Source organism: Anser cygnoides, chromosome 7 (assembly GCF_040182565.1).
Source record: "Anser cygnoides isolate HZ-2024a breed goose chromosome 7, Taihu_goose_T2T_genome, whole genome shotgun sequence".
NCBI lineage: Eukaryota > Metazoa > Chordata > Aves > Anseriformes > Anatidae > Anser > Anser cygnoides.
Window position 1 is genome coordinate 19939258 of NC_089879.1, and position 26438 is coordinate 19965695.

At 42.9% G+C, this 26438-nt stretch overlaps 1 protein-coding gene across 1 annotated transcript in view; it reads left to right on the forward strand.

Moving 5' to 3' along the window:
- ALOX5 (arachidonate 5-lipoxygenase) overlaps window positions 1-25299 on the forward strand; it is a 31060-nt gene extending 5761 nt beyond the window's left edge. Inside the window, exons 2-14 of the mRNA XM_048069179.2 lie at window positions 2636-2834; window positions 4642-4723; window positions 6589-6711; window positions 8684-8790; window positions 11898-12070; window positions 12816-12962; window positions 13060-13263; window positions 13492-13578; window positions 13972-14150; window positions 18017-18138; window positions 20431-20531; window positions 22543-22713; window positions 23974-25299. Of these exons, the coding sequence (XP_047925136.2) occupies window positions 2636-2834; window positions 4642-4723; window positions 6589-6711; window positions 8684-8790; window positions 11898-12070; window positions 12816-12962; window positions 13060-13263; window positions 13492-13578; window positions 13972-14150; window positions 18017-18138; window positions 20431-20531; window positions 22543-22713; window positions 23974-24153 (1875 nt within the window). The 3' untranslated portion in view covers window positions 24154-25299. The remainder of the gene's footprint in view (window positions 1-2635; window positions 2835-4641; window positions 4724-6588; window positions 6712-8683; window positions 8791-11897; window positions 12071-12815; window positions 12963-13059; window positions 13264-13491; window positions 13579-13971; window positions 14151-18016; window positions 18139-20430; window positions 20532-22542; window positions 22714-23973) is intronic.
- Window positions 25300-26438: the final 1139 nt, after the last annotated feature.

Here is a 26438-nt window from a genome sequence, read left to right on the forward strand (position 1 = left end):
TCAAACTGATATTAGTCTGTTAAGTCTCAGCATATCAAAATACGTGATGCCAATACTGATTTTAAATATTGGAGTTTAAAGTGAAATTAGGCTGCTTGTTAGAAGAAATTCCAATATCTTTGTTGGTGTGAAACAACTTCATAAGAGTTGTAGTGTAGCAATCTGGCTTGAACAGTTTCGAAGCATATTGAAGAACATCTTTTGGGGAAGACAGACAGGCAATCTTTCACTGTCTGCAGCTTGGACTTCAAAGCCTAAAGGGTTTGGTTGTTTATTTTTCTCTCACTTTTGTGAGTCAATTAGATGCGATGAACTTTATGAAAGCTGGTAATTTCATGTAGCAAGTTGTGAGAGAACTAAAGTCTGTCATCCCAAATTTTTGGTGGACAGGTAGATGTCTTCATCCTGAAGTGATTATCACAGATAGTAATTCATGCACAGCTCACAGAAAAGGGTATTTGGCATCAGTAATGTGGGAAACTTGGGTTGAAATGAGAAAGAGAAGGATACTGAGGGGTCCTTCTTAGCATGTGTGTTCTTCTAACTGTATGGGTGCTATGAATCTTATTTTTGTAAGAGTTGAAATAACAGGTGCTGGAGACATTTATAAATTACTTTTTTTTTTTTTCCCTGTCTGGAATTTAAACTTGCTTCACATTTCAGTTTTGGTCCTTATGTGAAATAGCTGCTTTTTTTTTTTAAGCAAATAAGACAGTAATAGTGGGTATATATCAAATGCCTGCCGGGAGAGGGCTTAGAAAGTCCTCCTGAAAGGAACAAGCAGAGCATGGTGTCTAGGCAAGGAGCCAAATGACAAAGCACATGCAGGCAGGTGAGTGCCTACAAGACTGCAGCTTATAGAGGAAGAGTGCTTCACCCTTTCAATATCAGCAACTGATTTGTTTCTAAGATTATTGTCCGCATTTAGAAGAAACACGACAGAATGCAGTCTCCACTTGTAACCACATTGTGCTTAGCAGATATCTGTGCAGAGCGGGGTTTGGCTGCTGCTCTCCTGACTGCTGTAGCAAATTCAGCAAAACTACAATGCAAACTACAATGAGCACTTGGCTGCTCCTATCTGCCCTGAACTGTTTATGCTGTTGGAAAGTGAGAGTCAGTTTTCATTCTCCAGAACTGCCTAGCACCATGCCTTTCCTTACTGGTCATACTGGAAACGATTACTCATTTCTTTCTGTTCTGGTAGTTCAAGTGCCACCAAAACTACAGTTTGCTCGGTGCTGTCCCGGCATGCAGTAAGAGACTGCATGCATCTCATGAGTGGACTGAAGCAGCTGTCTTTGGGGTAAGAGTCCACCATCCTAAATACACTAGCCCATTTAGTGAGGTGCTTAATCCTCATTCATCACAGCCATTGCTCTGGGTTGGAGGTGCTTAGCACGGGCAAGAAGTGCTGAGGGGAGCAGCACGTTCACAGCCAGCTTTCTCCCAGGCCTGGCCATGCTGCAACACTGAAAGCAGCGTTGTGGGAAAGAGGATTTTCACAGTAAACTGGTGCCTGACCTTGGTGGCCAGAGGTATCTTGTTCTGTCTGGGTGACTACCTCTCCGTGGTCCTCAGTTCAGCCACTCATCACACCTCAGTAGCTAGAGCACTTGGCTACTTAGGTTTGCTATTGCACATGGCCAGAAATACACACTTCCTGGCAAGGCCGAGCAAGGTTTCTTGCCTTTCCTGGCAAGGTCTACAGGGACAGGCCCAAGGTTTCTGGGGCCTGTCCCCATAGGCGGCTGGTGAGGACACAGCTGAAGGGGGAGGTGTGTGTGGCCCAAGCCATCAGTACCCACTCGGTGGAAAGCTCCTGTGACCCTTAGCATGGGAAAGGACTAACCAGACTAGCTACTGTGCCACTCTGAGGTCTCTCCTCATTGTGGGAGTTGAGCCTTTGAGCTAACTCTAAACTAAGGAAGGAACTAAGCCATGTTTCCACATGCTGACTTGTTTTCTGTGAAAGACTGAGTGCCTGAAGATGCTGAAGTACCTACAGAGCTAGATGGGGTTCTTGTGAACCTTGCTTTCAGTTAGCTGCTTACATTCCTTTGTGAATCTGAGTGATAAAGACAAAAAATGCATCATTGTCCTCATTTTTAAAATGGAGAACTGAAGCAGATCAGCCACAAGCATGAGGCAAAGGGAATTCAGGTGATCTGGATTCTGTCCTGAGTCTGAAGACTGTCTGAATAATACACAATGATCTTTTGATTCTTAATTTAGTGTGTTGATCTCATGGTCATCCTTCCAGTCCAGTTGCATGAATAGACTTGCCCAACCAATCTCTCTTTTGGTTATTGCTAGGGCAGTAGCAAAAGCTTTCATGGTCTGTAGATTTTTCTCAGACTTGCAAATGTTTCAAGGAGTAATACCATTTTTGCTTTGCATACAAAATGTTTCTTCATTTCTCAAGTGCTCTACATGTTCTTGTTTGTTCTTTTATTCATCTTTCTGTTGCATTGCAATCCCATAATGGTCCTTCCTTTTCTCAACCAGTGGAAGTGAGAAAGTTTTGCTGTACCCATCCCATACCGGGCCACCGGGAAGGCCAGGTATGCTGGTGTAGTGCTGGTTGTGCTCCCTATGTATGCAGTGGACCATTGACTGTATTTCTGCTCTGTAGGTTGACTCCTATGATGTGACAGTGGAAGAAGACCTTGGAGAAATTCAACTAATAAAAATTGAGAAACGAAAATATTGGTACCAAGATGATTGGTACCTTAAGTATGTCACTGTAAAAACACCACTGGGTGATTATCTGGAATTTCCATGTTACCGTTGGATTACAGATGAAAAAGAGATTGTCCTTCGAGATGGAAGAGGTGAGCACCTTAAGAAACCAGATTTCCTGTGGAGTTCCCAGAATTCTCCCACCTCTCCTTCCTTTTTCCTGATGTACATCCCAGTCTTCTCTATCATGTGGAGAACCAGTGCCAGAACCCTTCTGCATCCAAGGGAACGGGCTGTCCCTGCTGACTAGGACCACTTTCTTTGTCAGGCTGGACACTGGCAGTTGAGTTGGATGTTTTGGGAAACACATGCAAGGGAGTGCTCTTTCCCTTGCTTAGTATGCTGGTCTTGAAATTGAAGGCTGACCCTAATGCCAAATTTTTGTCTGTTCCACATCTCCATAGCCCTCTTGAGCTAATATAATTAATGTCCCATCTTTGTTGCATGCTAAGCCCGTAAATGGCCCATGATTAGTTGATTGGAAATTGCCTCATTTTCTTGAGAGTAAAATAAAATCTCAAAGTAGGTTGCTCAGCAGGTGAAACAACATGAAACAACAGCTCCACTTTTGGCCCCTTCTCTTTGCATGTTATCAAGTCCAGGAGAAAGCAGGGTGAGATAGATATGTCTGCTGTGAGTAGCGGAGACCAACTGAGAGAAGTGTTACGGCACTTCTGTGCTCTGTTCAAAGTAGCCTACTGGTCCTGAAATTTGTGTTTTAAGTCTTCAATTACCCACTTACCGTGATCAGGGTTGGGGCAGGTGTTTTTCACCAGTGTTTCCTTGTTCCCCTCTGTGTTTTCCTAATATTGGTAGTTGTAGAGGTCTGCAGCATGAATGCCTGAAAACAGATGACAATATATGAAGTGATAGAAATAAATGCTTGTCTCCCCATTAATCTGTTGGCTTCCTGGTTAGACATGCTGCATGCTGAAGAACTGTATGTTTAAAGCCTTTTGTCATGTCATGACAACTATGTGTCAGTTTCCTTAGTTTTGGTCTTCAGAGGGGACTTTTCATACTTAATAGTTTGATTTGTAACAACTGCAACCTTTCCATAAAAAAACAGCTTTTCATGGCATTCAGAGTACGGTGAAGTAGAGGACAAAATCAAGTGAAACCCTGTTGGTAACTTAAACATAACCACCTGGAAATTGTTAGCCATATATGTTAACAGTTGTATTACCTTTGAAGTGTCCAACCCCAAATAGGTATTTCGATGGAACTCCTACGGGCTTTATCTGCCTTTCCATTTGCATATGTAAAGTAAGCCATATACCTTGCCCTTTCTCCTGATCACTAAGGAAGTTTCTGTGTTATTTAGTGGTATAGTGAATATGCAGCCAGAAGAGCAAGCTGTCAGGGAATGAAGCCCCCCTGGTTTTCTTTCTGTTTTCATGATACAAAAGTGTGCTCATTGCACAAGGAGAGTGCAGTGTAAGGAGAGAGGGTAGGACATGTTTCCCAGTGTTATATTTTAACTTAGAAGATTTGCTAGAATAATTGTGGTTGTGATTTCTTTGATCAGTGAAAACACCCTTAGATGCTGAAATATAAAATTAATTCCAATGATCCTATTCAGACCATATAACACCAGATAAGTGCAGCAAGTGTCTATGTTAGGAATCCAGGTTTTATATAGAGTTAAGACAGATGTTCTTAGCTTATCCAAATTTCCTATGGGAGGCACCAAGTTAGGAGATTATCTCCTTCCACAGACTTTCTAGGGACCTGCATTTCTACTTGAGGTACTCAATTGGATCATGTGAGCATTTCCCACAGAAACTTTGTAAAGGTATAGGTCAGAAGTTTGAAGGTTTGGAAACATTGCTGTCCTCCTCAAGACCTGTGTGGGGATAGAGAAACCTCATAACCCTGTCTTTTTTCCCTGGTTCACAGCAAAGCTCCCCCGGGATGACAAGACCCAGATTCTCAAGCAGCACAGACGCAAAGAGCTCGAGAACCGTCAAAAAACATATCGGTGAGTCTCTCATAGCTCCCCAGAAAGTCCAGGCCCTGTTCTCATCAGGTGTCAGGGGCTGGCAGAATATATTCAGATCATCATATTCCTCTAAATACTGAATTGCTGGGTAAAAAAAAAAAAAAAAAGTAAGTTCACATGTTGGCCATTTATGCTCTTTTACTTTAGATGGAATTCATGTAAATAATGGCCATGCTGCAGCAAGTGGCATTACGAGATACTTGAATCCCAGATAAGCCTGTCTGGAAGATTTAAGGTGGAATTCAGTGGTACAGTCTCTGCATGTGTACAGCCTCTGACCCACAGTTGTTCTTTCAAGAATGGTCAAAGACAGATTTAATTTTGCAAGTAGTACTCCAGTTTTGGAACATCATCTAAGCTTGTCATCTCTTAGCAGAACTTCCTTGGCTGCTCTAGCAAGTTAGTTTTAATTGCTTCTTGCACAAGGTGCAGTGGAAGATCTGGCCCTGTTTGAGTGGTCTGGAATGGGCCATCAAAACACAGTTGTATGACCCACCTCTATACTGTCATGGACCTTTGTTCCTAATCAAGAGAAGGTCACAACAGGAAAATGCTATCTTTTATCAGTGGGTAATTCCAGAAGACATGCATTTCCTTTCTGTAGAAACATACTCTCTGTTAAAAGAACAAAAGTTTCTCTCACTTGCCCCTCCTTATCAGTAGAGAAGAATAACAGTGGGTCCATTCAGAACTGCTGGATTGAGGTTTGGCATATGTGTTGTTGATATCATTTGACTAAGAAAAGATCTTGAATACAAATGATGGGAAACAGAGCAGAGGAAAAGCTAGATCAAAAAATGGGTGGCACAAAAATTTATTTATATATGCAAAAAGGAAGGCAAAACCACTTTTAGTTCCAGGAAAATAGCAATTTGCAGTTCATGTGCATTAACTGACAGTGCCCAATGCAGTCTATGTGCAGCAGGAAATTTGGAAATACCATTGAAACCTTCTTTACAAATTGCCCGCTTTCTTTTGAAGTAAAAATGGGGCACAGTGCAAGATCCTACATTGCAGAAGATGAGTGCTATGAAGGTGAGTCTCTTCTGAGGAGTTGAGGCAAGACTGTGTGTGTCTCTGGCAGAGTTGCCTTTTGGAGGAAACTAAATACATGTCTGAGTACTTTTAGCTGCTAGTCATTTCACAGTATTTTTTGCAAATTTAGAGCAGATAATATTGCTGCTCAGTGACTTCTGCAATGCCAGTTGGGTAAAGCATTATTTTTGTCTTATGGAGGTAGCTGTCTGAGCATGCCTTTGGTCACCAGAGACTTGTGGTGCAAGTTAGTTACAACTCCTGTGTGTTTCTGTGTCTGTCTTTCTGTGTCTTTCCACTACGCAGATACAATTAACAAAACATTATCGAGTCACTGCTTACTCCAAATCTCAGGTTATTTGTTTCACCCTGCTCCACCTGTATTTCAGTTCTGCAAAACTGTAGCACCAAGAATTAGGATAATGTGATCAAACCGTGGGCATTACGCAGCCATCTTTCTCTCTGCCGCCTCCGCTCCCAGTAAATTTGTAGCTACTGCCAATTTCAGCCAAATGTGACAGGCGTTTGGAAATATATAACATATATATACACATAACATATATAAATATATAACAGATACTTCAGGTTTTGTGAAGGTAGGTGGCCAAGTAGATGGCTTCTATTGTACTTCAGGTTTCTGTAGGTTACTGGTAGGTATTAATGTAGTGTAAGTCACTATTTTTGTCCCAAATGAGTCTGCAGCAAGTTTTCTTTATAGCTGAGTCACAGAAGCAGTGCAGGTGAATGAATGATACAGCTCTTGTGCTGGTAACGTTAAGTAGTTAATTCAATCTCTCCTGTTTTCTCAGCTGGAAGGAGTGGCATCCTGGCTTTCCACTGAGCATTGATGCCCATTCTCACAGTGAACTGCCCCGTGACATCCAGTTTGACAATGAGAAAGGAATTGACTTCGTCCTGAACTACTCTAAAGCGTAAGTGTGGAATTTTGCAAAAAAATTTATTTTTTTTTTTTTTTAGTGCAGGGTAAGGACGTGTTCACCTTTTATGTTTCATTGAATCTCAACATTTGATTCTTTTCTCCCAGCTGGACCTGCAGTCAAACAAAGTAGGAAAAAAACGAAGGAAAAAATGTCTTGTTTTAAATCCATATTTTAAGCTTTTCACACTTGGAACTGGCTACACCTCTGCATCCTTGCTAGACTGTTTTGGTTGTAGAGAGGAGGCTCTGATGAAAGGCACAGGAAGGAGAATTATTGTCATGTGCTACCTTAGGCATCTGACTTAGTGCTCAGTGTCACCCACTGAAGATACTCTCTCCTCTGGCTATTTGGGAAAATTAGGCCTTTCAGTCAGATAGCAAAAGATGGTGTCAGGGTGCCCTTGACACCCTGCTGAAGAAAAGCTGTTCCCAGCAGCTCCTCACTGAAGTGATGGTAGGTGTGGTTAGCTGCATTGGAGTGTGTTCTGCCTGTGGCAATAAAGTCACTGCCCACCCACTTGCACTTCTCATGTCATTGAAAAAACAGAGTCCGAGCTGTTGGGTGAGCCTGAAAAATTCTGATGAGTTCTTTGAAATAATACAGGGTTAATGAGGAAAATAGGAACCCTCTGGCCTGTGAGTCCACTTCAGAGCTGTCTCACAAGGCCAAGCTGCATCGTGCTGTATCAAATGGTGAGATAGTCTGAGATGAGACCAGGCTGCTCTAAGATCACCCACTATTTCTACATCTGTGATTCTGATAACATGCTGGTCCCTCCATATTTTGGAAAGATGTGCCTCCCAGGAGATCAGATGGGGGTTTTGTCATCAAGCGTAGTTCGATAAGAGAAGTAGGGAGCTTAGCAGCCCATCTAGCCATCCTTTCCTACCAGTCTGCAATATATTGTCAGAGATCCTGACTCACAGCCAAGTAAAACTTGCAGAATGTTTAACAGAGTGCAGGGACTTTTGTTGTTGTTGTTGTCTTTGGCTGTAAGGGCACATCGCTGTGAAATAGAAAACTGAAGCTTTATTGCAGATAGCCAGCTGTTCTGGAGAACCGGTGTGACACAAAAGACATTTTTCCAAGGAACAGCAACGTACTTGCCTGGCATGTTGGGTTGAAAATCTACGCTTACGTTTTTGGCTGGTTAGACTGAAAAGCTCTGGGGAATTAGTTTGATAGCTCCTATCTAGCTACCCTGTTGTGTTCTGGGATCTTGGGATAGCTATCTGCACAACTGAGGTGAAGGCATGAGGTCTTCCTTTAGGTTGGATGCAATAGGAAGGAAGACACCTGAGGCGTGTTTGAAAACCCAAAGGCAGGCACAGTGTAACAGTGGACAGGGTACAAACTTAAGGAAAAATATGAGAGTTGTGAGAGTTATATGGAACTTGGGAATAGTGGAAGAAAGGAAGGAAAGTTCTGTTTCTTGAGACATGCAAAACTGAACTTAGAAAGAAGATATGGCTGGGAGATTCCTTTGTCTGTTGCAGGGCTGGATCTTAAGATGCTGTTGGCAGTGTATAGTTCCTTAGATATGCAGGATTAATCATGTGTAGGTGGGGATAATCCTGAAGATTTAAGGTGCTTATGTGACCTACACTATCAGCAAGCAGAAACCCTCACTCAGGCTTTTTGCCCTCTTCGGCCATTTCTAATGCAGTTCGTTTTAATGTCCTTCAGTCTTAGTTTACTGTTTATAACTCCAGACTTCTGGAGTTGTTCGTCCCTCAAATTCTGTTTGGGAGGATTTCCTGTGACACTGTGGTCTTCCTTTGCTCTGTTATCTTCCCCACCCATCTTTGTACAGTGAATGTGCTTTTCTTTGCACATTTGAAGTGTTAGTGGAAAGCCAACCTTATTCTATATCCACTGTCATCTAATCAAAATAAGTCCTTTCTATTTAATAACAGCAAGTTTAGCATTTATGTAACAGTTCAGGACTTTGTTTTGTTTTTAGAATGGAGAATCTTTATATCAACCGGTTTATGCACATGTTCCAGTCCTCCTGGAGTGACTTCGCGGATTTTGAGAAGATCTTCGTGAGAATCAGCAACACAATCTCTGGTGGGTTTATCAGCATTTGCTTGTGTTTGCGTCGTCAAATGACTAATTTGTTGTTGTGAATATATCTGATTAGGATGGAAGTGGCTGATCTACACTTCTGCTCTCACATTATTTATCGTAAACAGCGTCTAATGTTAGACTGCTGATCATAGTAACAGCCTGCAAGACCAAAAGATGAAGTTACCATAGAATCATGGAACTGTTTGGGTTGGAAGGGACCTTAAAGGTCATCCAGTTTCAACCCCCCCCTGCCATGGGCAGAGACACCTCCCACTAGATCAGGTTGCCCAAAGCCCCATCCAACCTGGCCTTGAACACTTCCAGGGATGGGGCATCCACAACTTCTCTAATTTACAACGTCATACAAGCTAAAACTGCTGGGGATTGCTCAGTGATGTTCTCTGTCCTGAGTTATACTGGAGATCAAGTCAGTTGGGCATCATAGTCTCTTTTGGCTTTTAGAAACCTATTTTTCAGATATGTGCAAGTCCCATTGAACAAATTTTCAAATGTGTTTAGCATTTAAACCTAAAGATAGTTTAGTGGGGTTTTCAGAGCATATTAACTGTTAAGGCCTTTTTTGAAAGTTTGCTCACGTATCTCCCGCTTCAGTCATAAAAATACATGAACAATCTGCTAAGAGCTCTGTTTGGAAATGTTCTCCACTAAAAGTTAGTGCTAGAATCAGCCCTCTGGCCTCTTGCATAGTCCAAATTAAAGTCTGTTGCCTAACATCCCAGCCATGTGCCTGGTCCTGGTTACACCGTTGCTAAAGCTCCCGGCTCCTCATTCCTGTTCTGGCATGGGGAGGTAACCATGCCTCAATTCTGCTGTAGCTCCCCTCTGTCAGTTCTTGTGGGCCATCTGTGCCAATTGTGAGGTGCAACTCAAATGCTTTTGGTGGTAAGTTGTTCCTAACAGGGGTCATTTTGACAGAACTTGTTTCAAGCATGAAAATGCATGCCATCAGTCCAGCAGGTCAGGGGAGAGGTTGCACAGAGCTGAGAATGACCTGGGAGCTGTAGCTTCTTTACCTGGTTCTGCTGCAGACAAAATAGGCCATCAGACCACAACCAGAGGAACCATAATTCTTACTGGAAATTAGTGCAAGTTAGTGCTTAAAAAGGCTTGCGGCATCTACCCAAAATGTTACCTCTCTTCAAAAATGTGTCAGAATTACTGGTGCATACTGCATTAAATGTGGTGCTGCATTTACCGTTTCATGCTCGCATCTTCTTACTAGAAAAAAAAATAACACTGTAAGAGCCTGAGTTTCACTTTTGTATTCATGCTTATTTGGTTTCTGGAGTATCTTTGGTACTGCTAAAACTTCCACTGATGCAGTATTCAGATACAAAGAGAAAATTCTTCTTTAATCTTTCTCAGTATGAAATCTTAGCAGTCATTTGAAAGCTGAGTAAAGGTATTGCAGACACAATGAGCTGGTGGTGTCACTTCTGTACAGCAGGGCTGGAAAGCCTTTGATTTGTGAGCCAAACCCAACCTGATACTATGACTGGCGGTTATATTACTTGGTTTAATTTTACTGTGTTACTGGATATAATAGATACACAGATACTATTCAGTAGTTACTGTGTGGCTCCTCAAGTGCGTGTAAATGGCCTGTTCTGACTCTGCAAAAGAATATACTTTTCCCTCCTGCCCTGAAGTATTTCCTCTCTTCAGGCTGGCTAAAGACCAGTTAACAAAAATAGGAGGAATTTCTACGGTCTCAGGTATAAAATAAACCACACAAGGAGTCCAGAGCTATTAAAAGCTAATTACAGCAATTTGTTACATTTAATAAGATTGCTTCCCAAAGTACTTTTAACACAAGGCTTAGATATAATTTACATTTAATTTAATTGATAATATTTCCATGTCCATGAGGAATACTCCAATTTTGCAAGTTTTAAATTTTTAAGAATCAGTCTCAATTATATTAACGTAACCAAATATGATTATTTGCAAGCCCTACCCCGGCAGAAACAGGTTCAAGACATTTTTCAGTCATGCAGTTTCTGTCCAAGGAGATGAGTCATTTTTTACTCCCTATAGACTTCAGATACAGCTCCAAACTCACTGTGCAGTTGACAGAGATGATGTAAATATAAACTTTAAGTAAACTCAACTTTTCCTCCTCTGTTAGAAAAAAATGTGAGATTTTTTTTTTTTTAATTATCACTGCATTCCTCCAGGTCTCTCTTTTTCATCCTTTCACCTTTCCTGGAAAAACAAATTGAGTTCAGGAAAAGTTTTTCTGATTTTTTTTTTTCTGAAAATTTTTTTGAATGAAAAATGAATTTTTTTTTCTGAAAACAGGCCATAGTGGGAAATGTTACTTGGTTAAGTCGTTTGTTTTTCCCTTGAAGATACCGATGGAATTTTTAATATTAATCATGTTTTTTCTGACTTTGAAGTTGTAGGCTGAAGTGGCAATATATTAGGAAACTGAGAACTGCAAGTTTGGAAACATGCAGTATTACTACACATGTAATAGTAAGAAGATGGAGTACCTAAAACTACCATTTTATTCAGAAGAGTTGTTAATTTAGGTTTATATTAACAATTGAAAAATAAACAGGAAAAAAAAAAAAACAAACATTAAAACAGCCAATGAGGAGCCTTAGTGAGAAGCCCACAGCCAAAACCCTTCCCCAGGAAGCCCTCACCCAGCTCCAGCCAAGTGAACTGCTCCATCCGCTGCTGTTCTTTCCCTTCCCATGTTGAATATTTCCCTTCCCCTGCCAGTGTCATCAGTCTGTACAGCACACCCTGAGAATTTGAAGAGTGAGATTTAAAAATGCTGTGGAAGACCTGAGAAGGTGGTCTGCAGATGGAGAGAGTATTTTTCCTTGGAATGGAATATTTTACTCTTCATAGCTGCTGTATATGAAGAAACAAATTATTATCAATTCCATTCTAGTCAAAGAGAAAAGCAAAGATTGCATTGTCTAAGTGATTTAAAAAAAAAAAAATCCACTGTTGGAATTCCTTTCTTGCAACTTTCTTTAGTCAAAGTTGCAGTGGAGTATAACAAAAGGTGGGGAGGAAGGGAGAAATCCAAAATGCGCTGATATTGATGCTGCAGACTCATTTTCCTTTAGAATATGTGATGCAGCACTGGAAGGAAGATTTTATGTTTGGATACCAGTTCCTGAATGGGTGCAATCCCGTGCTGATCCGGAGATGCACAGAGATACCCAAGAAGTTGCCAGTGACTATGGATATGGTAGAATGCAGTCTGGAGAGGAACCTGACCCTGGAGGAGGAAGTAAAGGTGAGGCTCCAAGTGAGGTTGGACTCCATCTGCTCCTTCTCATGTTCTCTAACATTCCAACCCTGTTCTAGCTGCTTTCAGCTACATCTCCTCTCTTCGGCTGCAGGCCAGGTTGCAGAGGTGTCACCAGGAGGTGAAGGGTCCTTTTCAGTGGCTTTGTCTAAAAGGTTAGGGAGCTTCAGAGGGACAAAATGTCCTACCTAGAATCATCTTAACCTCTGTCACCTGCAGAGCTGAACTAACCTTCTGAAGAAGGGTTGGCAGGGATGGTGTCTTCCTTTTGTCTGTACAATCAGCATGGGGGATGAAACAGCACAAAATTTGTTTGCGCCTTAGTGTCACTGCATGAATACCAAATATATATCCACTCTTTGCTGAAAGGTTTGCCGTCAGGCTTAGTAGACACAAGTCAGGTAGTCTGTGTAAAGGTGCTTGCTGTGCCAGTGGCAAACATCACCCCTGGGTCACCATGAGCAAGGGTGGGCCTGCAGCCACTCGTAACTGCAGGGCACTAGCCAGCCTCTGGCCAAGACTTCCCAACTTTTGTTCTGAGCCTTGCGGCTTCTGCCTTTCTGCTTTTCTTTCTTATCCTCCCCGTGTGCTTTCTTTTTCCTTTCTCATCTGCCTTCCAGCTGCTGCCCTGCCCTATTTCTGTCCTTCCCACCAGGAACACTTTGCTGTGTTCTTTCCTCTTGCCCGTATCTGTTAAAACACATCAGGCTTTCTTTATTATTTTTTTTTCCAGCAAGGAAACATTTTCATTGTGGACTATGAACTGCTGGATGGTGTGGACGCCAATAAAACAGACCCATGCACAGTACAGTACTTGGCTGCACCCATCTGTTTGCTGTACAAGAATCTGGAGAATAAAATTGTACCCATTGCAATCCAGGTGGGCTTGCTGTCAGGGTCTTTAAAGGAGCACATTTCTTATTGTCTCATCTTAAATGTGGATGACTTCGGTTTTGTATTCTTTTCATGTCTTTCAGCTTGGTCAAAAGCCTGGGCCAGAAAATCCAATATTCCTTCCTTCAGATGCCACGTATGACTGGCTGCTGGCCAAAATTTGGGTTCGCTCATCTGATTTCCACATCCACCAGACAGTGACCCATCTGTTACGGACACATTTAGTCTCAGAGGTGTTCAGCATAGCTATGTTCCGGCAGCTGCCTGCTGTGCATCCCCTCTTCAAGGTTGGTTCTTGCATGAGGGATATGTGGAGGTCAGGGAGGTTTTCACATTACCTTTAACAAACCAAAAGTTAAGTCCTGGTAATTGCTCGGTTGAGATGATTCAACTAGCTGCCTTGCAAGGCAGCATACAGCTAGCTGCTGTCATCCAGGACATCAAACTCTATACATGGTTGCTGTTAAATTCGGTCAGAGAATTTGCTTTCTTTCATTGTTCATCCCATTTTACAGCTCTTGGTGCCACACATGCGGTTCACAATAGCCATCAATACCAAAGCCCGAGAACAGCTTATTTGTGAATGTGGCCTTTTTGACAAGGTAAGTAATCCCCTTTGCATATTTTCATTATTCTTCATAGTACCCTATGTGTTTCAACTCTCTAACCATCACATACCACGTTGTTTCTTGACCTTTCTACTAAAAGGGAAACATAACCAGCATCATCTGAGACACAGAGATAGTGAATTCATTTCCTGTTGTGCTGAAGATGGTATCTTTCACCTCAGAGTCACCAGTTCAGAACTGTGTGAAATCTCCATGTCCAAACCTGGAACTCTGCAGTTTGGTGCTTTTTGTGTGTGGAGATGTGCTTTTCTGCTGGTAAAAACAGACTCACCAACATGTTGACTGCCATCTCCTGGGCATTTGGAAAGCCAATCTCAACATGAAGAAAACATTATCTATGTTCATGTCTTGCCATTCTTCCTGCAGGCAAATGCTACAGGTGGAGGAGGACATGTACAAATGGTTCAGAAAGCAATGAAGGATCTGACTTACAGCTCACTCTGCTTCCCTGATGAGATCAAAGCTAAAGGGATGGACGGCAAAGAGGATATCCCCTACTACTATTACCGGGATGATGGCATTAAAGTCTGGGAGGCTATAAAGAGGTAAGAGATTGTAGTTCTGAAAAGAGCCAATAAAGTCACTGTCCCACAGGGACAACTCTGTTTTCTCACTGCACGCTTTGCTCTTCATCACAGCCTTGTGAACATGGCACCAGCATGTCTTGGTAATGCCTGCACTGGGCAGTAAAGGTGCAACAGGAGATCAGTAGGTCATACTAGCTGCTGCCTTGCACTCCTCTCTGGTGCATTTGATTTGAACGTTTTCTTTGGAATAGATGTGTAATGCTATCTTGTGTAATGCACATCTTATGTGTCTGCTGTACATGTGGATTGTAACTTGTCTGTGGTGGTTCTTCCCTTCAGATTTTGTTTCCTCAGGTATAGACCTTTGCTAGGAAACACCAGTTTGTCCTTTCACGTGACCCACAGAGTCGTTAACACATCAGTGCCCACATCGCCACTGCTCACATACAACCTCACAGGCCAAAGGCTGTCACTATCCCTCCCTTTTCTGTTCTTGAGTGACATGCTGGTACCACCACTCCGCACTGAATTTGGTCATCAGGAACTGTGCATGGTTGGAAGAGTGTTGACTCAATCCTGCCATAGCAGAGCTGGGAGGACCTGCAAACACAGTGTGCCTTCCCTCACAGACAGACGTCTGTCCCCTGAGGAAGTGGAGAGGCAAAACCAGCAGTATGTCAAACAGTAGCAGTGGCGTGGCAGCAACAAGACCAAACCACAAAGTGAGCAGTGTGGTTTTGGAAAGTTTGGGGCTGATGGTACAGAGTCCGGAGGGGAAAAATGAGAAATTCAAAGAGTTAGCATTGTTTAAGTCTAGAGGAGAGAAGATTGAGGGAGGACTATTCAGAAGGGTTAAATGTTTCTAGAAAGAATTTTTGCCTGTGTCTGTAGTGGAAAAGAAATTAAAGGCTAAAATTACAACAAAGATGATGTTGGCTAGACTTTGGACAAATCACAGTTTGATTGAGAGGAGCACTGGAAGAGCTCATCTGGAGAGCCTGTGAAGTCCTCAAATGTGGGGGCTTCCAATACCATTTTAAATAAATAATTTGGAGGAGTGGTGTAGGTAAAGATGATCCTGCACCAGGGCACGGAATAAATGACATCGCTTGGGGTGTTGTGAACCCATCTCGAAAAACACTTATTAGTTCACAGCTCCTGCTGGGTTTCCTATTCAGTGTTTGCTGCTTCTCTCAGATTTACTTTTGTGAGGCACAGCTGAGCAACTGACTAACAGTCTCTTACCTGCAAAGTACAGTCTGCCTTCTGCCTAATTTTGAGCTTGGACTGTGATGGAGTCTGACAGCCATACCTGTAGCTTACCTCTCATCTGAAGAAAAAATATATAATGAAGCACACACTCCTGAAAGACTTTTTATTCCTGCTCTTTTCAGCCCTGTTTTCTTGTATTCTGTATTTCAGAAGCCCTGAAATAGGAATTCTATGGGATTTAACAGGGTTTAGTGAGTTGGAGTTTTGCCTTGCAAAGGGAATTTAACTAGTATTTTTTTTAGCTGTGCACAAGCCAGGAGAAAACCCAGTGGTCTGTCTGAGCTAACCACATGAGCTCATCAGGGTTCTTGTGGAAGCGGAAATGTAAGTGTGGCTTGCATGAGAGAGTTGTGTTTTGAAACCCAGTAGACTATCCATTAACCAATTTGAACAACTTTCTTAAAATGCCTTAAAATTGCAAGACCCAGGTTTTGCCAGGAAGGGCAGCAATTCTGAATCTGGAGAGGTCCTGCAAGGCTGCCATACAAACATAGCTCCTTTTTGGAACTGAAATCCTGAATCAGAATGGACTGCTCCTTTTTTTTTTTTTAAAGTTATTCTTCAATGGCATTTCATTTAACAAACAATGTATTTTTGCACCATATATGTTGCTTGCTAACTATGCAGCTGTTTCTGATCCTGTGGCCTTTGAAAAGCATGTTCAGTAAAAACCAGATCATTTGTGCACACGAAGTAGAGTGTTGGTTATATCTTTGCCTCATATGCTTTTTCTGTGTCTTGGCAAGGTGTTATCTTGTGATATTTCCTGCAATTGTTAAGTGCCCATTTGAGAGAAAAGGAAATTATAACTTTTCTGTGGTTGTTTTCTTGATGTAGTTTCCCTGCCTGTGTGTGTTTGTTCCTGCCCCTCTTCTCTTTCCTGTGTTTTCTTGTGCTAACTGAGATATGATGCCTTTTCAAATACCAGATAGTGCTTAGCTCAATTTAGTTTGATTGTTTGTATGATTTAATTTAGCTGGAGGAAGGTATTACTCTGCCTCAGACATGATTGAGAGATTCTTCATAAGTATTTGGTTTATAAATGGTGTGAGTAGTGCCCTTTAGAGTGCATGATGTCCGGACCCCTGAATCCACAGTCATGCATCTAGTCACCACAAATCTGCCTGAGCAGTGCCCTTTAGAGTGTGTGATGCCCTTGAAGACACTCTGAAGGGGTGTCAGTCTCCACTCTTTTGATTAAATAACTTCTGTCTCCACCATTGTTTCATAGGAGGTAGGTGGCTTAGGCTTAAGAAAACTGATAAGTGTGTTCCTCTAGAAAAACTGAAGGTCAGGCGGCAAATTTTTAAATCTCTGATAGTCAGCTTTTTTTTTTCTGATCTAACTGCAGATCTTGGCAAAAATATTCCATCCCAAAGACCTTATCTACACTTCATATCCTAATTTGTGTTTGCATGGAAAGAGGGCTAAAATGTTGCTGCTGTGTAAGAGAAGGATTACCTTCTGTAATCATTTGGCACAGGTGCTAGGTGACGGAGGTAGAGGTCAGGCAGGGCAGCTTTATCTCTGCATGTTGCAGGATTTTTCTTTTTATTTGGTTTCCAATGGAAGCAAAAATTACTAAAATCCTTGCTGTTTGTGCAGTTATTTGTCTGTCTGCCTCCATAACAATTTTTGATTTGGTTGGCTAACAGAAACCACATACAGATTCGTGAAGGTCTCCAAATTGCTATAAAGTGATGGCTTATTAGAGGAGAAGTCTGGATTAGGTAACAATTCTTAATCCCGTCAGTAAGCTTCTGCAGTCAAATGTTTCACCCTATGGGTTGTTGTCAAAATATTTAGAAAGAGATTATAGGTACCTGCAGAGCTAACAGAATTTCTCAGCACAGCTCAGTTAATCATGAGACGCACATCTGCAGGAAACTGGGCTTTTCTATTTTCACTGCTTCCAGAACCGTTTCTGTTATCTTAGTGTTTTCAGAGCTTTTCTCCCTGAGATGAGTTAGCCTGGGCAGGCTGTATAGAAGGAGGGATTGTGAGAAGAGGAACTGAACAGCGAGGAGATGTCTGATGTGTGCTGTGGGCATGGGAAGAAGCTCTAGCCCCTGTTTTGTCCCCAGCAGTAGTATCCTGGGCTGCCCTCACTTCAGAGTGTGCCACCTGGCTTTTGTGAGAAGTACGTGTGGTAGGAGGAGATGAGCTGTCTGAACAGTATTCAGGAGCAGCTTTGGCATGTCCCACATAGAAGGGACAGTGCCCCTGTCACAGTCTGGGAACCCCTGCTCTCAGTGCAAGAGCCACGTGTACGATGCACAGATGGAGTCTGTGCTAAGGGAAGGATATGGATGTGAGGAAGAGGTTTGGGCAGGAGCAAAGCTCAAGTAAGAGAGTAAGGAGCACAGGGAAGCACTGGGTCTGGTCAGGGGATGGAGTGTGGTCTAGAGTCTTTTTGGTGGAGCAGGAGTGATGCTGTAATTAGAATGATTGCACTCCCACTGCTTTTGGGAGCATGTTGAGCCCTGCTCTTCCCTCCCTTCTTCCTCATGCGGTGTCCGTCCTCTCTGCAAGCTCAGCAGAAGGCCTTTGGGAGTGGCAGGCTTTCTTTCCGCTTTTCGTTTCGTCTTGTTCATTTGTTCCTCTGTCCGCAGTTTTGCAGAGGATGTGATTCACATCTACTACGAGACCGACGAGGTGGTGTGTGAGGATGTGGAACTCCAGGCCTTCGTCAAGGACATTTACATGTACGGGATGAGGGGCGTGAAGGCCGCAGGTAAAGTACCTGGCCAGGTCTGCAGCTTGTCAGGTCCCTAGTGACAGCGAGGCAGTGTGCACAGCACGTCTTGAACTGTTGGAGGGCCTCTCCCTTGGCCCAAAGACTCGCAGTTTTATGGGTGAGACCCTGGGTCATGCCCTCCTTCCCTCCCGTGGGAGACTACTCCTTCCTCTTCCGCAGATTCTCATCATATGTTTGGGCAACTCATAAAATCTCTCTTTACATGGGGGATTGGACCTTTGATCTTCTCTGTTGAGGCTGTAAGCTTGTCAGGGGAGAGGCTGTCTTTGTGTTGTTGGCACCACCAGACAGATAGTGACAGAAATCCCGGGGAGCAGTGACACCCCCTTGAATCCTGCCCTCCAAAGCTTGCATCAAATGACAAGTAAGAACCTCCCCAGAACTGCCAAGCTGCACTTCGCATTTATTTAGCATACTAGTCATGGTCAAGCTGTTCTGCTCCCTTCAAGAGAAGGTACTCATAATTCATTAGAAGTGTTTTCCTTTGCTCTGTCTCCTCTTGCTGCCTCTCATTTCTTGCAAACCATTACTTGACTGTAGGAGCTCTCACCTCTAATATGGTCCTGTTCTTCCACATAAGTTAATGCTCTCCAGCCTTTTCCTAAACATGTTATTTTCTTCCACTCACATATTTTTTCCAAGAGGGTCTTCAGGAGCTAATACATGTGGGTGGGGATTTTTCTTACTGTCCTGACTGATTTAAATCTGGAAGCACCTTTTGGCTGGTGATCTGTGTCAGATTGCTTTGGCATTAGTGAGAGTGAGAACTCCAAGCAAAACTGTGATGTTCCCACTCATTTTAACAACCTCCTGGAGCCTACGTGCCTGGACAAGCAAAGGATTGAAAGATACCTAGTTATTATCATTTTAATTTCTCTAGCTGTCTCTTAGGGCTTAAAAATAGCCTGCTTGTAGGAACTTTATGCTTGACGTTAGCATCTTGACAGGGGACAAGTAGCAAGCCTGTCCAGGGCTACAGCTGGAGTGGGACCATACAAGCACCACTGGTGGCAGGACTGCCACTATAGGTAGTAGGAAAATTTCCAGACCTGCACCATCACCTGTCTGCACAGCTGCCACCTGAAGGGTTGGGTGAGAGAGAGCAGGGTAACCTGTCTGGGTTTGTAAAAACCAGGACAGTCATAAATGGGGGGTGCTGTTGCACCCTAGGCTCCCTCTCCAGTCTCCACTCGTGCCCAGGGAGCACTGCTCTGACTGGGATCATGCTGAGCCCCTTTGGAAGATGAGCACAATGTGCTGAGGATAGGAGGGTGCAAGAAGCAATGGTACATCCTCTCCTCTTTGGGTTTGGTGGCTGGCCAGAGTTATCATGTCTTCTTGCCCCTGGCAGGTTAAGTTCACATCTGCATCTGGTTCATGATGGAGATGTGGCAGCAGCTGGCACAGGCAGCCTGGGCAGAGGCAGCTCACCCCAGGATGCTGTCAGCTCTCTAGGTATCCCATGGCCTGTGGTCATGCTGGGCTGGGACAGGGAGAGGAACACAGGACCATGGTGTAATGAGGACAGGAGAGACGCAGGCTTGGTTGTGCTTTGATAACAAAATATTTCCCTTGTCCCTGCCTATTCCTTTCTTCCTTTTTGTATAGCTACGTTTGATTATTCATCTCTCAAAGACACCTTGATGCAATTATTTCTGTTCCTCATTCTGCTGTTTCTGTTTCAGAAGTTCTCATTTCCTCACTTCCCTTTCCAGCAAATAAGCTCTCCCTGTGCTCGTTCTCAGTACGCTTGGTCACTGAGCCTTGGACCTTTACAAACACAAGCATACACAGAGTTGCTCCTTGGCATGAACTTTCCCTGCTTGCATTGCAGATGGAAGAAAAAGTGAGCTTGGGAAGAAAAAGGGACCTGAGGCCCCTGCCCTGTAGACTCTCTGGGTTCCTTGCTGCAGGGTAGGTAGGGTGAGAGGACAGGGGATACCATATGTTCTAAAGGTATAATTGTGCTTTGCCTTTCCCTTAAGGAATGCCCCATGCTTTGCAAGCAGTAGTGATGCCTCACAAACCTGAATGGGGTAAGGCAGGATCACTCTGGTTTTTATGGCTGCGCAGCCAGGACACAGAGATGTTGAATTAACTCCTGTTAGAACACGTGGCAGAACCATAACAGAGTCAGAGAGAGAATGCCCTGCTTTTCAGTGACTGTTGTGTGGTCCTCTAACTCACGTCTTTGACTCACTGATTGCTACTGGGAAACTGGATTATTTCATGGCTGGGTTACTTCAGCTTTTCTTCTCTCTCATTCAGGCTTTCCTAAGATGATCAAGACACGAGAGAAGCTAGCAGAGTATCTCACAGTGATAATATTCACCACATCAGCCCAGCATGCAGCTGTGAATTTTGGTCAGGTAGGAATTTCTGGGAAGACTGTTCTTCTTTCTGGTCTGGGAGATGCATCGACTGGGGCAAGGTCTGAGAAGTGCTTTTTAGTAGACGAACAGATTTACATTGTTCTTTCTGGCCAAAATAACTGCAGGGCCATCTGCACATCCCTGTGAAGGTTGTGGAAACAATTGTTTTGGAGGCTTTTGAAATTATTTTGAGAAAGACATTTTGAGTCCTAAGTAGGTACCAAAGCTCAAGTTTGGGGGTTATAATTTCTATATTTTATTTATATTTCTATATTATTTTATATTTATATTTTATTATGGGGAACAGGTTTGTTGTTCTTGTTTTTAAAGCATTTAAACAGGTTGCTAAGACCCGTTTCAGAAATGCAGAAGGGTTCAGGTGCACAATCTTGCTATCACAGCCCCATACCTTCCAGACATCTCCTGAACTGCCTGGATGTGTGCTGGTAGTCTGTGGGTCATGCTGCAACAAAATGCAAAGAGTAACACTAAGTGGCTTTGCTTTGCATTTTCTGTGAGGGCATGTATAGGTGACTACCATGAGTAGTTCTTGTAAGCAGTATATCCCTATATCCCTGAGGATCTTGGCTTTTTTTGATCGTTTGTGGTCAGGTTTTTAAAAGCAGCTACATGCTTAATATTCCCAATGCATGGATAGGGCATTGCTGTTCATTTCTCATGTTTGTGATCCAACTGGCAATTTCTCTGTGATGTTTAATGTGTCATATATTGATACTCTGTGTTATCCCTTCACTGACACACATCCACCCTGAAATTATAGTGGCAGTCTGCTTTTCAAATGCTGTTTCTCCCAGCATCAAAGCGTTTTGGGAAACAGACTTCACAGCCAGAAGCAAATTTCTTTGTCAATCTCTTTTGCACAGAGCTTTCTTTGGTACATGTTCTGGCTTCAGGCACAGATGATCTCACAGATAAGCAGGGAGACCCTTTTTCCCAAACATATCCTACATCACTCTCCAATGCTGACCCTCCTGTCCTCCCCTACAGCTCAGAAGCCCCCGGAGCAGGTCTAGAGGCAGGTGTTGAACGAACCCATGCTGTTCCAACAGTGACTGGGGATCTCTGCAACTGTTTGCTTCTAATCCATCGTTACATGAGATTCTCTTTCCAGAGAATGAGAGGGGGAGTTCGGCATGCAGAGGTTATTCAGCTTGTCAGCAAAAGGGTCTTCAGCCATAGGAACATATGGCAGGGAGAGAGGTTGTGCAGTGTGGAGAACAGACTGAGAACAGTGTAAGTGTGGCCCACAGCTGAAATGGGACTTAGCATCAGGCATGGCAGGGAATATGTATGAAAGTAATGAAAAACTACTTGGAAAAGAAAGGGTAATGGTAACTGCTGCATTTCAGATGGCGGCAAAACTCAGGGTCATATCTCAGGCAAAATAAAATGAGGCACCACCATTCCACAACATTGAAGCAGCCCAGGAGTGATTCTGTGTTCCTAGTCTGATGCTCAGTGTGTCCACATCCACATGCCGTATTTTGGGGGGTTGGACCCAATGATCTCTTGAGGTCCCTTCCAACCCCTACAATTGTGTGATTCTGTGATATTCACCATCAGCTGCCTCTCCGACCCTCTTCCCCCAGTAGCCTGGCAAGGAAATGCTGGTTTGTGGCCATGGCTCACTCTGAGTGGGTGCCTGTCGGGGAACCAGAGCCCTGGGGGACTTTGACAGTGCCCCAGCACCAAGTGCACATGTAAGCTCAGAGATGTGGCACTGGAATCACAACCCCAATAACAAGGATTGTTAGCAAATCTGGGGATCTAAGAATGATGCATTATGACTGGAGGAAAAAAAATCTCCTCAAAACACAATAAAAACTGCAGGCTTGTTTTACCACAGTACTAAGTGTCTTCTCTTTTTTGAAGGGCTCATATTACAGAAACAAAATCCCCAGGGCAAAGACTTGTCATTTTCTTTGCAGTGTTCCTAAATGGCTACCAGCCACTGTAGCTTTTCAATGTGCTCTCTCGCCTTGTGCAGTATGACTGGTGTTCCTGGATTCCAAACGCCCCACCAACAATGCGCTGCCCTCCTCCGACACAAAAGGGAACAGTCACTATTGAGCAGATTGTGGAGAGTCTGCCAGACAGGGGACGTTCTTGTTGGCATCTTGGAGCTGTCTGGGCCTTGAGCCAATTCCAGGACAATGAAGTAAGTCGACCTCCCTTCTCCTGGTGGACGTAGGGGGATGTAGGTGAGACCACAGGGGCCATGGCAAGACCCCGTGTCTGCATGAGATTGTAATGCTGCTCCTGGCTCTGTGATTGAATTGAACATGTGGAGATGTGTGGGTTTGCCCTTGTTCAGCGAGATACAAGCCAGCTCTGAGCAATAAGTCATTTTTATTCTGTAGCTGCGTTTCAGCCAAGATGAAAGTTTCTGAACTTGGGCATGGGGTTACTGAGTAACGATGCTGGTGTGGGAGGAAAAGAGTTGCTGGGGCACAAGAGTTTTCTCCAGTCCTTGCCCCAGTAGAGCTGGTAAAGAAGCTGGGGCACTCTTTGTCCCTTCATGTCCTGTCCATTTGGAAAATCTGCCCCAGTGCCATGTGCAATAGAGCTGTGGCTTGTGCCTGGCTGGGTGGACTGCAAAAAAAAAAAAAAGCCTATAGGAAGCTTCGTAGGCATGGTCTACAGACATTTCCCTCATGTAAAATGGGATTGTAGGTTGTCTCACCCAAAGGCTGTACCTGGAGATCATGTTTTGAAGTCCTTAAGTGGAAGATGCAGGCAAGAGGGTACTTCAAATGAAGTTTCTCTCTAAGGGCGAGGCAGATCTCAGCTGAGAAGCTAGTAGTATGGGTAGTCTTATGGGAAATAGTTACCTTGAGCAGGTAATATGCCAACAAGTACATTGGCAACGTGGTGTTCAGTGCACCTTTAAAATCCAAGTTAACAAAAGCAGCTGTAAGTTTGAACTTCAAAGGACAGTCAGAAGAAACTTCCACTGTCGCTGGAAGAAGCAGTCATCCTTTCTCATCCCTGGCTGTTCATTCCCCTCCCATGCTGCTCCTTCCTTTAGCAGCACAAATGTTTGAGTGGCTCTGCAGAGATCAGGCTTGGGAAACTGGTCTGGCTGACCACTAGCCTGAAAAAAGTGCTAATTTTTTAGTGGATCATCTTTTTGCAGGTGGAGGTGGTTCCAAATAGGTACTTGTACCAGTACTGCAGAAAGGCACATGCAGGGATGAGAAGCAGCAACTAGGGTGGGAGGGAATACACGACAGCATCTTTCACTGTCAGTACTACGGTAGGCTACCTTAATATTGGTTGTATGTAACAGTAACGTTCCTGAAGCTCAGGGTGTTTGTTCTACTGGGTGAGTGAACATTAAGACAGAACAGTATTTTGCTTGTTTGTTTTGTTTGTTTTTTAAATCTCAGAGCATGATTTCTTGGTATTTTTCGATTAGCTGTTTCTGGGCATGTACCCGGATGAACACTTCGTGGAGAAGCCAGTGAAAGAGGCTATGGCAAAATTCCGCAAGAATCTGGATGAGATCGTCAGCACCATCACCGAGCGCAACAAGAGCAAAAAGCTCCCTTACTACTACCTTTCCCCAGACCGCATTCCCAACAGTGTTGCTGTTTGAGCGGATACCCAGGAGAGCTCAGAGGAACATAAAGCTAATGTATGCTTTCCTGTTACACATGCTTCTTTCTCACCGTGACCTTTTAGAAATGGGTAATATCACAAACATACCCTCTCCATTGGAGCTGACCCATAGTCTATTTTGGGTTTCAAAACAAGTTTAATTATGACTGATCTTACTGAAAGGCTAGTTGGCAGCTCCTTAGGTCAAATTTATTATAAGCTTATTTTTCCAAGATTTTTATACTGTTTAGAAACATGTTTCTGTTAGTTTTCCCTTTTCCAGTCAAAACAATGAAATCACAGAAATTGTTGCTTTCAAGCTGAGCACCGCCACATTACATGTGAGAATTGAACATAACAGTAAAAACTGAATGAAGATGAGTGTCTTCATATTCCTCATGTCGCTCATCTTACTCAATGAAAATAGTACCAGGAGCAATAAGCAAGTCATGTTTTTAAAATCCATCCTATTTTTAATAGATGACACTTGTTACATAATATCATAAACTTCAAAGTTTATGTATTGTTTTTAATCTGATTAAAAGGCAAATGTTTAATATTTTCACTACAACTTTGAATGCCCCCATCAAGATGAAGGTAGAAGCAGGACATTTTGATAACATAGCTGAGGGGTTTTTTATCACTTTCTTACTGAGTTCATGTGAAATTATAAAACCTGATTCATAAGAGATGAAAACCTTTTACCTGTATGGACATACGTATTTTCTACATAAAACTAGCAAGGTTTGTTTCAGCCTCTGCCAGCAGAGTTTACTGTCATTGATACATATGGACAAATATTTTGCTTAGTACAATAACAAGTACAGACTGAACAGTGCTTATGCTCAATTTCTATTTTGTTGCTGAGGCAGCTGGGTTTTGTGGATAGTTTCTTTTGTTTTGTGGGGAAAAAAAGGCTACATGTATAATAATAAAAAATATGGAGAAGGCTTAAGTGACAGTTTCTAAGAGGAATCTTTGGATTTGTCCAAGTAATCATTATCTCTTTCACCTGAGAAAAAGTCATTTTTATTTCATATTTTTCAAAGAAATTATTCATTGTACTGGTGTCGTAAGCCTGCGGTGTGTTTTTTCAATAAATAAGAAAGCTTCATATGCTAATAAAACTGAACAAGAAAATCTAGCTTTTACTTCTTTGCTCAATTTCTAATGCTGTATGTTTTGAAAATCTTGCAGGAATATGCACAATGTGCTGTGTAGAGAAATGAAACTTCTGCACTTCAAGAAATGCAGTTATTTCTGTCCCTCGTGTGAGTTTCAGAAAAGGGTGTTACTAAAGTGAATTTTCTTTCTGTTTCACAGCTGATTTTAGACTCTTTACAGTAGTCTGATTCCCTTTTTCTCCCACTAGCTGAAGAGTTACAGCAAAAATGTGGAAGGTGAGACCACTTCCTTTTCTTGAGGAAGTACATATTCCTTTTACCACAACACGTAAGAAGTGATGACTGCAGACACCAAGGCATGCAATTGCTTAGTGATGCTGAAATAGTACCAGGGGATCAGAGAACATAACGTGAGCCAAAAAAAAAAAAAAAAAAACCAAACAACAACAAAAAAACACCACTGAGTTTCACAACAAACTGATGCAATATATCCAACTTACTAGTCCTTACACGTGTTCTTTGCCTGTGTAAAGTGAATGTCCTCTTGCCTCAGCTTTTTTTATGATAATGATCTGTACAGTCAAGCACCTGTCTAGGAAAAATATCAGAAGAGAGGCTGATGGTTGTTCTCTTGTATCTGTTCCCTTGCATTCCAGCCTGTGGACCTGGGGGACACAAGTACAGCATGGGGAATTGATTGTAAAGCTTTGAAGGCTGATATTAGCAGCCTAATTCAACTGCAGCAGAGGCTGCGGAAAGAGGGGAGGAGGTTAAAAATAACACTTGCTGTAACGAAGCAAATAACAAGCAAAAAGTAAAGTGCTCACTCTTCAGAGGGGTGTGGGTCGTGCACTCAATGTAATAGACAAGGAATGATGCACGTTGAACGGTAGTATCTAACAGGATTTGAAAATCAATGGTAAGTGTCTTGGCTAGATGGCTGTTTTTGCTGGCCCAACCAAGCAAATTTAACCCAGCTTTTCAGCTTGAACTTCCTTGCTGTCTTTTCCAATTGTGGTGACTCTCAGTTGACTGGGAGCCATCCCCTGCAAATGTCCTGGCAGAAAGTTGGGAGGCTCAGTTGTCTCTGCCCTTCCTCTTGGCATTTGGTCACAGAAGAGTATGCTCCAGCTGTAAAACATGATTAGTGCTAGTGAGA